This window comes from Antedon mediterranea, chromosome 8, assembly GCF_964355755.1.
Source record: "Antedon mediterranea chromosome 8, ecAntMedi1.1, whole genome shotgun sequence".
Lineage (NCBI taxonomy): Eukaryota > Metazoa > Echinodermata > Crinoidea > Comatulida > Antedonidae > Antedon > Antedon mediterranea.
The window spans coordinates 1,077,014-1,091,954 of NC_092677.1; the positions used below are offsets into that span (position 1 = coordinate 1,077,014).

Below are 14,941 nucleotides of genomic sequence, written 5' to 3' on the forward strand. Positions count from 1 at the left end.
ATTATTTTACATTCTGTGTTATAAATGATGATAACGATGACAATGTTGAAGTGAATGGAAACTTCAGACATATGGCCATCGTGCATTTTCTTGTGCAGCACCCATTTTGTGGAATAAACTGCCAATCGACATAAAGACATCTGAAAACATCTTTCAAAACACGACTAAAACCCATTTTTACACAGAGGCATTTCCTGCTTAACTTTGTCAAGCGCCTTTGAACATTATTTCTATGGATACTGGCGCTATATAAATCTGATTGATTGATTGATATTTGACAAAATTGTGCAGCATTAGCAGCAGCATTAGAATTAGCAGTAGCATTAGCATTAGAAGCAGCAATAGCATTAGCATTAGCAGTAGCATTAGCAACAGCATTAGCATTAGCAGCAGCATTATCAGTAGCAGCATTAGCAGCAGCATTAGCATTAGCAGCAGCATTATCAGTAGCATTAGCATTAGCAGCAGCATTATCAGTAGCATTAGCAGCAGCATTAGCAGCAGCATTAGCAGCAGCATTAGCATTAGCAGTAGCATTAGCAACAGCATTAGCATTAGCAGCAGCATTATCAGTAGCAGCATTAGCAGCAGCATTAGCATTAGCAGCAGCATTATCAGTAGCATTAGCATTAGCAGCAGCATTATCAGTAGCATTAGCAGCAGCATTAGCATTAGCAGCAGCATTATCAGTAGCATTAGCATTAGCAGCAGCAGCATTAGCAGCAGCATTAGCATTAGCAGCAGCATTATCAGTAGCATTAGCATTAGCAGCAGCATTAGCAGCAGCATTAGCAGCAGCATTAGCATTAGCAGTAGCATTAGCAACAGCATTAGCATTAGAAGCAGCATTATCAGTAGCATTAGCAGCAGAATTAGTATTAGCAGCAGCAGCATTAGCAGCAGCAGCATTAGCATTAGCAGCAGCATTAGCAGCAGCATTAGCATTAGCAGTAGCATTAGCAACATCATTAGCAGCAGCATTAGCAGCATTATCATTAGCAGCAGCATTAGAGCATTAGCAGAAGCATTAGCAGTAGCATTAGCAGCAGCATTATCATTAGCAGCAGCATTAGAGCATTAGCAGCAGCATTAGCATTAGCAGCAGCATTATCATTAGCAGCAGTAGCAGTAGCATTAGCAGTTTCATTAGCATTAGCAGCAGCATTAGCAGCAGCATTAGCATTAGCATTAGCAGCAGTAGCACAGCAGCAGCAGCAGCGGTGGCAGCAGTAGCACAGCAGCAGCAGCAGTAGTAGTACGTTTTTCATCTAAGAATGATGTTAAAGATAATGGAATGTGTGTGTACTTACAGTCTAGTTTGAGTGAAGCAGTGTTGCTAAGTTTCCCTTGCATTCCACGATAAGCAGCATTCTCTGCTCTACACTGGTAATCTCCTTCATCTGATACATTTACTTTATTAATAATTAATGCTGAATCAGAATATGAATATTTGTCTGTATCAGCCGTATTAAGTATGACGTCACCTTTACACCATGTGACGGTAATGGGGGTTGGTACACCATCAAGTGAAGAACACGTAAACATTGCTGTTTCATTTACCATCACAGACAGTTCTTGAGGCTCCAAAACAGGGTTGTTTAGATCTGCAATGCACAGAACACATTACATAGCATGTTTTAATATTAATGTTCTTACTGTAGACCTACATTTGTTTCATCCACGAGTGAGATGATTACTAAAATTTAGCAAGCCAATCAATGTTTTTCTTTAGAGACATTCATTCATTCAGGCGCGCTTTACCTGACTACAGGTATAGTCCAAACTGTTCATGGTTTTTTAATAACTTGTACTTTCAACAATTTTATAAAATTAAGCAATAATGGTCAACAAAAAAATGTAATAATCTGAAAGTAGAGTAAATCTGAAATTTTAAGCATGATAAATAAATTTAAAAATTATTATATAGACGATCCGATAGAATTTAAAAGTGTTAGGATTTTCTATGAATAATTGTGATATAAACTTATTTCTAACTCACATTGTACCGTAAGTGAGGCATGGTCATTAGCGGAATTCTCTTTAGTCGTAGTGATTTTACAGAGATAGTTGCTAGTATCATTTACTTTAACATTGGTAATGATAAGATCGTTATCATTAGATAACCTATAACGACCATTAGTTGTCTGTCCTGTAGCCAATAGAGTGTCCCCTACTTGTTGACCATCTTGGTCAGCTTTTGTCCAAACCAGTTGTAACAATGAATCTGCTGTAACAAGTGTATAAATACACGATATTATTGCATCTTCAGCAACCTTTACTGTATCAGGAACCATGACCGTCACCGATGTAGGTTGTGCATTAACTAAAACATAAAAACGCCTTGAATGTTTACTTTTATGATTATGTAAAGTCAGACGTTGAATCTGTACATCAAATAAACAAAAGTTGTACGCTAAATGGAAATATAAGTTATATAAATATATAAAAAATAAAATCCTTGTAATTCAAATAATTCGAATTAACGGTAAACATTTTTGAAGATTTTGAAAACCAAACTAAAAAAAGTACCGACCGAGTTATTTATTTGAAACACAGCCCTCATAAATTATATGTATGTATGTATTACTCATCTGACTCATCAGATAGAAGTTTAGGCATTTTTCTTCACCTCAAATCTTTCGGAAAACCTATCTGTCAGATAAAGCTTTCGAGATATTTAAAGTAATAAATACTTTCTTACACAGTACTTTATTGTAAATACTTACGATTGACATCAAGTTTTCCATAATCTTCACCAGTTTCGCCAGATGAATCCACAATTCTACACTGATAATACCCGTCATCAGGTAGGTCTATGTTTATAATGGTGAGAGTAGCCACACCAGTTTGAGGAGTTTCTATTGTGATATCAACTTGATATCTACTATTTGGATTAGATATCAGAGTATTAACGAGGATATTCAACTCATCTCCTGCTGAAGTGCTATTCAACCATTGAACACTATAAAGTGTTCTTGTTGTATCACTGAGTGTGTAGTAACACTTGATATTAGCATCTTCACCTAATGTTACATTGCTATTCTGTACACTGACTTTTGGAAGGGTATTTATTTGACTGTTTGTAACTGAAAAATAGAAACAAGTGGTCATGGTAAGAGAGTAAGTTAACAGATGGGGTGGGACCCTTTTCCCTAAATTCGTCACTTCCCATTATGTAGAATCCACTGATTATTTTTCAAACCACAATATCAGAACACATAGATACAATTATATGAAATAATTACACCAAAGCCTATCGTTTATTTCATGTTTCTTTGTTTTTTTTACAGAATTTCGTAATTGGGTGGGAGCTATTTCACTAGGACCAGAACAATTGCAATTTATATATTGATATCTATAAAATGTTGAAAATCAAAAACACCCCAGATTTACCGTGCACTGCTGTAGCAACCAAAGCGATGAACATGAGATGTTGTGTGGTCATCTTGAATCAACCTAAAATAACAAGTATATTTACTAGTTACATGAAAACAAATCACAAATAGAGGAAATACAAGTTTACTTCTTTACATGACGCTGGATGCAAGGAGGCAGGATTATATTTTTATTGTTTCTCCTTAAACACCAACCAACAAAACCCTTGAAAGTGATTATGCTCCTCGGTGGCTTAAATCTCATTATTCATCACTTTGACAACCACCACCCAGGATATCATGTGTCGCCTATCACATTAATGCCTGTATATTGGAAGGTTCTACGATACAGGCGTCACACTCACATGTGAAAGACATACTGTGTACTATATCAAAGAATTCGCTATGAAACTGGACAAGTTTAGATACAGTACCGGGATAATCGGCTAAAATATGATGCAATAGAAAAGGTTTATAGTGCCGACGTATATGTTGAAGCAAGTCACTCAGAAAAAAAAGTATAATTGGCAGATGTGTTCATAAAAGTGTGTTTACTTTATGTATTTTGTGATGAAAGTGGGCTTAATCATTTCATAAGTAAAACTAATAATTACAACCATGATTTGACCAATCGCTAGCATTAACATCGGTTCAGTTTCTGTTGGCAAGTCTCGTCCACGAATTTTTGTCGCCCTCTGCGTTCATTTTAACACACACACACAAAGTAATGTACTAGAACTGGAGTTCACTACGTGATATTTTCCCGACACTTAACAAAGTAAGTTGCTTCTTTTCGTAATATTAACATAAGTATTACATAATAATATTATATATAATATAGCCAATGTAATAAAGGAGTGTATAGTAGGTTTCGATACTTCAGCTTTACTTAATGCAATATGAGTCCTACTTTCAAAATTCGATTATTAAGGAATGTTCTGCTTAAAATGCACACATACTACTGCTTGCATATGTACACTATTCAACGATCATTACCAATAGCAACGAACATTCTTTATTATTTAGGTATTGTATATATAATCATTTACGACCACCAATAAGCTATTTTTTCTAGCCAGAATAGATTTGCTATACGAGGTGGCTCTCATGCTGACTTTAAAGAAGATAATCCAACATGAAGTGCTGTCGTCTCTTGAGAAAAGGTTTACCATTAGGCCTATAATAAAATGTACAATGTAAACTTACCATCCCCCAAATGTCACCACATTTATTTAATTCTAATTAACTAAAGCATGTTACTTCACTTTTTTTTTGCAGAGATTAAAAATGACGATATATAAATGGGAGTTAATTATCCTAATGTTTCAGATATGTGATGGTAAGTATAACATTTATATTGATAGAAATATAGATATATAAGCTGCAATACCAATTCTTAATTCTTGGTTCTCACTAGGACGTAACGCAAGGACGTGCAACGCAAGCGATTTAACCAATGACTAGCAATGGATTATTCTGTTGCTTGTCATTGATCAACTCACTTGCGTTGTGCTTAGGTCATTGTGATGAATCAAAGTGGGAACTGATGTGACAAATTCGGTTAAAATTTGATATATTTTTTTTTCAGTTATAAATAGCCAAACTCTTCCAATAGTGAATGTACAAGACGTTGATGTTACATTAGGTGAAAATGCTCTTATCATCTGTAATTATACATTCATTGACGCAAGAACACTTCTCGGTGTTCAATGGTACAATAGCACATCAACAGGAGATGAGTTAAACCAACTCCTCAACTCCCAGATATCTTATTCAAATGGCAGATATACAGTTGTCGCCTCCAGACAATCTGCTCAAACTGGAACAGCTACTCTCACCATTGCAAACACAGTGTTGTCTGATGATGGATACTATCAATGTAGAGTTGTTGATTCATTTGCCGAGACTGGTGAACATTTTGGAAAACTGAATGTTCAATGTAAGTATCAGTAATGCTATTGTGAATGCTTTTTCTTTGGTATAACATAGGCCTACACTATGCGACGGTTGTGGTTTATGTAAAGTAGTTACCTAGCCTAACATACCGATCGATAGTGTAGCTTGCGAGATTCACCATGGTAACCTAATATTTATTGAAGCACATAATTGTGGTACGTTTATTACAATTTAAAAAAACTTAATTCCTAAACAACATTATAATAAAAATGTTTCCCATTTTTCTTAGATGTTTTATATTCTATAACATTCGTACGTGAAGTCGTCACCACCACAGGCGGTTGATCATTCACACAATATAACACATGTTAATTGTTTCAATTCAATTCAATTCAAATTCAAAATTCATCCCACACGGAGCAATTCAAATAAAAAGGTCTGGATTAAAATGATCTTACAAAATATACAAAATATCACAATACACTAGTAGGTTACAATATAACAAGAGTCAAAGTTCAAGAATTTAGAAGTCGGATGGCCACTGGCAAAAACGAATTTCTTTTCCGGTTTGTTTTACATGCCGGGCATCGAAAGCGACGCCCATGAGGCATAAGCTCGAAATCACTGAACAAGGCATGGTTAACATTGTTAGAATAGTTCTACTTTTTTATAGTTTTTCATTGGCATAATATGTAGAAACAATAATTATAATAATCCATCCATCATCCGGAAACCGTATAATCGGACTAACTAGTAACATTATAAACACTCCCATATCCGGTAAATTTTTAAAATAAAACAAAGCAATCTCTATTATGTCAATGGTGATGATTAATTAAAAAATAATAATATAAAACAGTATAAAAAGAGGCCTATATAATAATAGGCGTACATTCGAGTTTTAAAAACACATTTCTAATCTGTACAAGATTGGAAAGCCCTCATCGCGATCAAGCAAAGAGCGGGTTGACTCTCAAAGCAGCGCGTACGTTAAAAAATGTTATAATATTTGTTTTTCTATTATCTGAAAAATGTCTACGTGCGTCCATGCTTTTTGATTGAAGATACATATACATCAGTATTTCATATTAAATAAAAATATACCAATAACAATAACATAAAAACAATAACATCGAACAAATAACGCGTTGATATCACAGTAAAAACAAATAATATGTTACTATCTTTATGCCTCAATATCCATCAATCAATAATTGTATTTAATCCATGAAAGAGTGCGATAAGTTCTACAAACTATGTTCACATGCAAATGGAAATGTCTTATAATACATCTTACAGATATCGATGACGTCATAATTGATATCAGTTCATCTACTGATAGATATTTTGATTTGACGTGTTCTGGAAATGGTAACCCGGTTCCTCAAATGGAACTCTACCATAACGGGGTCATCATAGAAAAGGATACTTCAACAATGATAAGACACTCAAGAATGCAAGTAACAACAGATGACAGTGGAAACTATAGATGTATTGCTAGTAATAGTGTTGGACAAAAGGAAAGTGACGTCATAGAACTAAATTACTGTAAGTATAAACATGAGAATGGTCAGTCTCTTCCCAAGTTAGTCTCATTTACTATTTTTATGTTATTCATTTATTTCACCACCAACAAACAAACACCAACAACACCACTACCACTACAACAGCTTAATATCCAGATGCAGTATGCAGATGACATTTCATTTATTAGCGACTCAAAAGAACACATAACTAAAATAAAGAAAAAAGTAACAGAGAAATTAGCAGAATTCAATCTAAAGATAAACGAAAGTAAAACAGAAGAATACCTAATAGGAAGAAACACCGATAGTAAATGGGAAGAATGCAAATACCTCGGTAGTAACTTGGACACAGAAAAAGACATTAAAAGAAGAAAATCACTAGCAGCTATGGCATATAACAAGCTGAAGCCGTCGCTAGAACACAAAACGATGTCTATAGACGTGAAATCCCGTTTGTTTGACGCATACATAGCAAGTATTTTCTTATATAACAGTGAACTCTGGGTACTAAACAAAAAATTACAAGAGAGTATAGATATATATCACAGGAAAATGTTGCGAAAGATGATAGATATTAAATTAACTGATAGAGTGTGTAACACGAAAATATACGAGATAACAAAACAAGAAGAATGGAGTAAAAGAATTAAACGAAGGAGACTAAAATGGTATGGACACATAATTAGATTACCGGATGATACCTCAATCAAACAAACAATGAAGGAAACTAACAGGAAAGTAAAACGACCCGTAGAAAGACCAAGAAATAACTGGATGAATCAAATAAAGAAAGACTTACAAGGACTAGTAGACACTAACACAATAACAAACCATCCTGCCATAAACAGAAACAAATGGAAACAAATTGTGGAAAGCGTAATGTCGGAAGACGGAAAACGTTAGCAACAAACAACAAGCAACAACAAACAAAAAAGTAACAACAATACAATTATAACATTCATTTAGTTTGCACCATTATATAAATGACGATAGATGATAATTAAAAAAAAAATGATTTATATATAAATTTCAAAATGTATTGTTCCCCAAAAACATGAAAAAGTAAAGATTTTATCCCACTTTGTAGTTTAAACACAGTAAACACGAACCGTAAAAACCCAAATGGAAACTAATTCATTTTTTAGGATTTATTGAGTTGTCCTGAATTCATCATCAAATGTTTCTCCTGATGTTTTATCATTTGACTGTTTTTGTGTATGATATATATGTATGTATTCGAAATAAAAACAAATAAAAACAATGATTTCACATAACAAAATAAACCCAAAACCCCATTGTCTAAGAGACAATTGGATTCCTATATTTTTCTTTAAAATACAGTTTTTCAGGTAAATAAATTTAATTCAATATTAGTTCAATATTGTTTTTGTCTTGTGTTGGTTCGTCCCACTTTTATTATTTCAATATTATTTGATTAAAATGGCATATTCGACATTCAACGACGTCATAAAATAATATAAAAAAAACAAATAATCTTTAAGTAACAATACAAACTTATTAAAGTGAAATAAAAAGTGTTAAAGAACTTATGCTTGGAATCTCTGGTTTTATAGAAATTAAAATTACATTAAAATCTTAATTTTTGTCCTATACTCTCTCCCTCGCATGCTTACAAATAACATCTTTTGGTTCTTCAGATAAACCCAGATTGTGTTCACTAAATTATTATAAACGTGCTGTTACTGGTGAAACTGTTACAATAGACATCATCAAGTTATCGTATAATCCTACTGACGTCACTTATAAATGGACTATTAATGATCTTAATATTGATTACGATGATGATAAACCGACATTAACATTCATCGCCGCACCACAATCGACAGAATATAATATCACAGTGAATATTACCAATAGCATTGGATCTACAACTGATTATGCAACCGTAAACGTCTCCGGTAAGACTTTCATTTTATTGAGTCACGTGCATCGTATGGTAATAATATCTACACAAAAAATTATGTATTTCCCTTTACAGATGATAGGTTCATATTTCCCTTTACAAATAGCTTCATGTATTCCCCTTAGTGAACTACGGTTTTCTATGAAACATGTTTTGTAATAGTCTGGGCTCCAGACGGAGTTTTTTCTTAATATTAGTAAAAATATAAACATTTTTGCACATATGACGTTTCATACGTGTATTACTTGAGTTTGGATATTTTCAGACAAAAATCGCGGTCGAAATAAAAACAAATAAATTATAAAAAAAACAATACAGACTTGGGGCAAGTCTAGTTTTGTAATAGCATTGCGGGAACACGGAAATGTTGAATTTTATTAACGTTCATTAACCGTGTTCAATTAACGTCTTTGAGACGTAATTTCTAACGTTCACAATAGCCCTTCACAACGTACAGTATTTATAAATTCTGTTTCCTGTATTTTTCTGTTAGAGATACCATGGAGTTCCTCCATGGAGATACCAGAAGTATGCAACAACAGCACAGGTATAATCATAGGAATGTTCTTTGTTGGCTTGACAATTGGTATCTTTGGCTTAAGTACTGGGATTGTCATTTACAAAAAGACTACGCAGGTTAGTTAGGTATCATATCAAGTTCTAAATCAAATCAAAATACTTAAATTAATTCCTCATTTAAATTTAAATCACATGAATTCATTACACTAATCATCTTTATTGGAAAAACGACACCTCGATGGCACACGTGTCAACCAAGAAGAACAAAACAAACCTTAAAAACAACTTTCGCTAACAATGAAACTTCTTACGAGAATGAATCACTAATTTTTTTTAAAAATCGATAAATTTGTTTATGACAGAGATCATCAAAAGGCAAGCCAAACAAGGACAAGCTAAATCATGAGGTAAGCATGGTCTATCTATGGCAAATAAATAGTTGGCGCAACGTTGTTTTACTTCATCGTTTTGGTTTAGCCTTTTGCTTATTTTATTTAAAAAAAAAATGTCTATTGCGATCCAGCCACTGATACCCACAACATTGTTATTTTATCAGTGCTTATTTTATTTATGTATCTCCACTGATACCCACATCATTGTCATTTTTTCAGTGCTTATTTTATTTGTATCTCCATTGATATCCAACCACTGATACCCACATCATTGTCATTTTTTCAGTGATTATTTTATTTGTATCTCCATTGATATCCAGCCACTGATACCCACATCATTGTCATTTTGTCAGTGATTATTTTATTTGTATCTCCATTGATATCCAGCCACTGATACCCTCATCATTGTCATTTTGTCAGTGCTTATTTTATTTTGTATCTCCATTGATATCCAGCCACTGATACCCTCATCATTGTCATTTTGTCAGTGCTTATTTTATTTTGTATCTCCATTGATATCCAGCCACTGATACCCACATCATTGTCATTTTGTCAGTGATTATTTTATTTGTATCTCCATTGATATCCAGCCACTGATACCCACATCATTGTCATTTTGTCAGTGCTTATTTTATTTTGTATCTCCATTGATATCCAGCCACTGATACCCTCATCATTGTCATTTTGTCAGTGCTTATTTTATTTTGTATCTCCATTGATATCCAGCCACTGATACCCACATCATTGTCATTTTGTCAGTGATTATTTTATTTGTATCTCCATTGATATCCAGCCACTGATACCCACATCATTGTCATTTTGTCAGTGCTTATTTTATTTTGTATCTCCATTGATATCCAGCCACTGATACCCTCATCATTGTCATTTTGTCAGTGCTTATTTTATTTTGTATCTCCATTGATATCCAGCCACTGATACCCACATCATTGTCATTTTGTCAGTGATTATTTTATTTGTATCTCCATTGAGATCCAGCCACTGATACCCACATCATTGTCATTTTTTCAGTGCTTATTTTATTTGTATCTCCATTGAGATCCAGCCACTGATACCCACAACATTGTCATTTTTTCAGTGCTTATTTTATTTTGTATCTCCATTGATATCCAGCCACTGATACCCACAACATTGTCATTTTTTCAGTGCTTATTTTATTCTATATCTCCATTGATATCCAGCCACTGATACCCACAACATTGTCATTTTTTCAGTGCTTATTTTATTCTATATCTCCATTGATATCCAGCCACTGATACCCACAACATTGTCATTTTTCAGTGCTTATTTTATTCTATATCTCCATTGATATCCAGCCACTGATACCCACAACATGGTTATTTTTTCAGTGCTTATTCTATATGTATCTCCACTGATGATATCACATCATTTTAATTCTTTCATACATTTTACTTTTGTTGATTAATATTATATTATTATTTTTTCCTTTACAGCCATACATGGAATATAGGCCTAATGATAATACTGAAGGGGACAATAAAACCTACCAAGAACTACAACATAAAGCAGAGGAACCAGCTTATGTTAATGTTAAGGCTGGTGGTAAGAGAAGGAAGTGAATATTACAACAGACAAATTAAATAACACAGCCGAATACAGAATACATGCTTGTTCATTTACACAACAACAATTTAAAGATGCTAAAGATGAAATGGATCAAATACATGCCATGACTGTGCGATGTTGTTTCAGAAATTCGTTTTTGTTAAATTCTATTCATACTAACTCAATTTTAATGCAAATGTAATTTGTAACATTTTCCGATTTCAAATCTCTTTTTTTCAAAGATCTTTTTTAAATGTTATTGTATATTACATTAAAACACCTATAATTGTTTTGCAATTAATTAAGTACGCAGTGTAGTTAACATCAGCATTTACGGATTTTTTCGAGAGGTTTTCCAACTTTCGTAAGTCCTTGATTGACACCGAAGTGTTTAAAGTGATGTCATGAATAAAGTCACCGAACTTTCGACAGCAAATTGAAGATAAACTGGAGTTTTATGACACAATTTTATTGTATATACGTTTACACTTTTTTCGCGCCGCGGCTCTAGCCAGCTATGTCCAAGAAGTACATATTCATTAATAAGCTGTTTCATAGCGGTAGCTTTAGTATCTAACACTGACAGATTTGCGAATTTGTAAATTCGACTATAATTTATAGGTCCCAGCTGCTGGACCCAAAACAAGTCTGGGAAAAGAGAGTCTATGAGGGCTCACGGTTGCACGATTTTGGATTCTCGCCCTTCGATTGGTTGACGTGAATCAACAGACTGCCGTGAAGTCACCTTGTCTCTAGAGGGTATTCAGTTATTGCATGCCTACAGTACAGGTTGAGGTCACACACAAACAGGCTACAGCACATTGAAGTTCAAAATTGACCATTTTTTGATTGTTGGAAAGGTACACATGTCTTCTTTCAAATGCTGTGTATACAATTAACTAGTGAAAAAATGGGCATGTGATTTATAATTAAAGAACTATTTGTGATTTGTATGTATTTTTGCGATTAAAGGACATCTTTTTAATAATTAATCATAAGTTGCAAAAGAACAATGATTAATGTTAAAATGTCGAGCGGCGTTTTTTGTAAGAAATATTTCTTGTTCACTTTTGTTTTTAATCTGAAACTACATAAACTTTCCTGTATCTTGCATTCTTATTGACATAAATAAAATAATAATAATAATAATAATAATAAATAGAATAAATAGACTTTATAATAACACTAGGACTGAAATAATTCTAAAAAATAAAAAAAATAAAAACGAAAGGTTCCTAGGTTTATCCTATTGTTTGGTTTCTATTGAACTACCGGTAACAATCATTCTTAGATGGTATCAATATTGTTTCCCCTGTTTCTTTTTACTACACTATGTTGTACTTCCCGGTAGGGATGAACTGAACATTGTCTGCCTGCTGCAAGTGTATTATACAACAAAATAATTTGGTATAATTTGGTGGCGCTGTTTCAAAATTAAATGTACAGTATTAGAAAGATAGATAGATCATTAGTGATTACCTCCCTAATAATGATGACGTTCAGCGAGTGACTCATTTTTGTACAATATTTTATTTATTATAAATGTATTTATTGAAGACCAGTTCATGTAGAAATTAAAATGTTTTATAAATTCATATTTGAATTTGTAAGAAAGAAAAGGAAGATAAAGAAAAACCAAAACCAAACTCTATTACAACAAGGCCAACAGCCATTAAGTCGCGTGCTACAATGCATAGTGATACCGGACCGACAGACAGACCGACAGATCGACAGACAGACCGACCGACCGACATAGTGAACTATACTGACCAAAATTACTGAACATGTTTAAAAATGTTGAAATGTTTAAAAACATTTATATTTTTTTAATTTACACGTATGTAGCCTGTCACTTTTGACGTGCTCGTATAACGTAATTTCGAGTTGAAAAGTAAGTAAAGAAAACAGAAATCGGGCAAAAAGAGTGCGCAATAACATTTAACGCGCAGTGCGCGCGCAAAAATATGCGCACTCATGGCAATTTTGTAAACGCTTAAAATTGCCTGAAACGTACTCTTATTTCATCGAAAATAAATTTTGAAAATTTTAAGCGCGCGTACGCATGCGTTACATGCGCTACGCACGTAATTGTATTGCCATATGATGATTTATGCCCTGAAATTTATGAGTACCAAATTTTATTTAATTGTGATTCATGGTTGTGAAGATATGATTACAAACGTGATTTCGTTAAATCGTGCGTAGACCACGTAATTTTTTATTGCGCACCGTGAAAACTTAACCACATTGATTCCTGGCCATAAGTAATATACTGTGAAAAATTGACCTAGCTAGATTAAACTGATATCAAGATAAGGTCAGAAAGCGATAAAACGCATAGCGATACCGGACCGACAGACAGACAGACCGACAGACAGACAGACCAACCAACAGACCGACATAGTGAACTATATAGTCGCTTCCACGCGACTAAAAACAAAATATTAACCTCAAAATTACTCTTCCATGTCGACAAATCATCATTAATGAGAGGACAGATGATATAATTTGTATTTTTTACAATTTCAATTGCATAATGTTTGGAATATGATCTCAAGATAATGAATTATTGTTCTCCTACCTTCTTCTTTTTGTAGGCCGCCGACTATGCTTTATGTTTTTACTGAAATGAAATACAACATAACAATGTTTGTCATAATAAAAAAAACATAAAACAAACTAAGGGAGAGAGGAGAGGAAAAGGAAAGTGAGAGGAAATTAAGAGAATAGAAAACAAGTGAAAGAGAAAGAAGAAAAAAAAAGGAGAAATAAGGAGAAAAAGAAAATAAAATAGAAATAACGAAATGGAAAATAACCGAAACAAATGGTAGAGAAAAGAAAAATGAAAGCAAGAAAAAATAGGCTAAACATTTTTTTTAACAAAACTGGGGAACCAACCAATTTTTAAAATAAATTCTCAACATAATATGTTTCATCACCTGAGAGAGTTTCTTTTTTCGTATGAACAATTAATTCGGAAATTAATCAAATTATAGGCCATATGGCCGAAATCTTGCACGCAAAAAAAAAAATATATATATAAAAAGCGTACGGAACTTGCCATATTCTGTCAAACACACTAAATCCTAGCCGTTTCTATTCATACATTCATTATCATTTGGGGTTTAAAAAAAACGTGCATATCATTATGTTTCGATTTCAGACAGGAGACGAATCATCGTGCGGATAAATTAACATACCATTTGTTTTTAATTTTAAGATGCGCGCCGCTGGATAATTAAAAACCAAATAATTATGCATACAATACTCACCTGTTTTCTTTACTTTATTAGATGAGCAATAGGCTGATTTCAAATTTCATAACCGATTTAAAAGCAACGACCGCCGTATTTCAGAAGACAGCCACTCCCAAGTCGCTGTCTTGGAAAATTGTACGAATGAAATATTGGAGTTCCGCCCTCACATGGCACACGACGACACTCGATGTCAAAATCATCATAATTATTTAAAATAATACGCCCTAAACTTGCCATACATTCTCGATAGTTAAAATAACATTATTAAAATGCGCCGATCGACTAGTAACTATTATTCTATCTATTTGTATTTATTGAGAGTGGCCTATCCAGCTGCTTCAAGATAGAAACTGATAATGTAGAACATATAAAAAAATATTCAATATTCAATAAAAAAAAAGGGTATAAATTAAAAATTATTTATTAGGCTTAATTGTTAAAAGTAAATTAAAAAAATAATTTTAATTTA

General features: G+C 33.3%; 2 protein-coding genes across 2 annotated transcripts; one reads left to right on the plus strand and one right to left on the minus strand.

Annotated features, from left to right (window-relative positions):
• Window positions 1-1,188: 1,188 nt before the first annotated feature.
• On the minus strand, window positions 1,189-14,586 carry LOC140057027 (protein amalgam-like). Its single transcript, XM_072102563.1, has 6 exons — window positions 14,488-14,586; window positions 13,797-13,838; window positions 3,394-3,456; window positions 2,727-3,086; window positions 2,000-2,323; window positions 1,189-1,604 (listed from the first exon to the last, which is right to left on the minus strand). The coding sequence occupies exons 3-6, from the start codon at window positions 3,443-3,445 to the stop codon at window positions 1,189-1,191; spliced, it is 1,152 nt and encodes a 383-aa protein (XP_071958664.1). The 5' UTR covers window positions 3,446-3,456; window positions 13,797-13,838; window positions 14,488-14,586.
• On the plus strand, window positions 3,482-12,389 carry LOC140056266 (uncharacterized). The gene is made up of 8 exons (XM_072101579.1): window positions 3,482-4,152; window positions 4,655-4,713; window positions 4,963-5,313; window positions 6,570-6,818; window positions 8,455-8,715; window positions 9,214-9,356; window positions 9,602-9,646; window positions 11,104-12,389. Exons 2-8 carry the CDS (start codon window positions 4,662-4,664, stop codon window positions 11,227-11,229), a joined length of 1,227 nt encoding a protein of 408 aa, XP_071957680.1. The 5' UTR covers window positions 3,482-4,152; window positions 4,655-4,661; the 3' UTR covers window positions 11,230-12,389.
• Window positions 14,587-14,941: the final 355 nt, after the last annotated feature.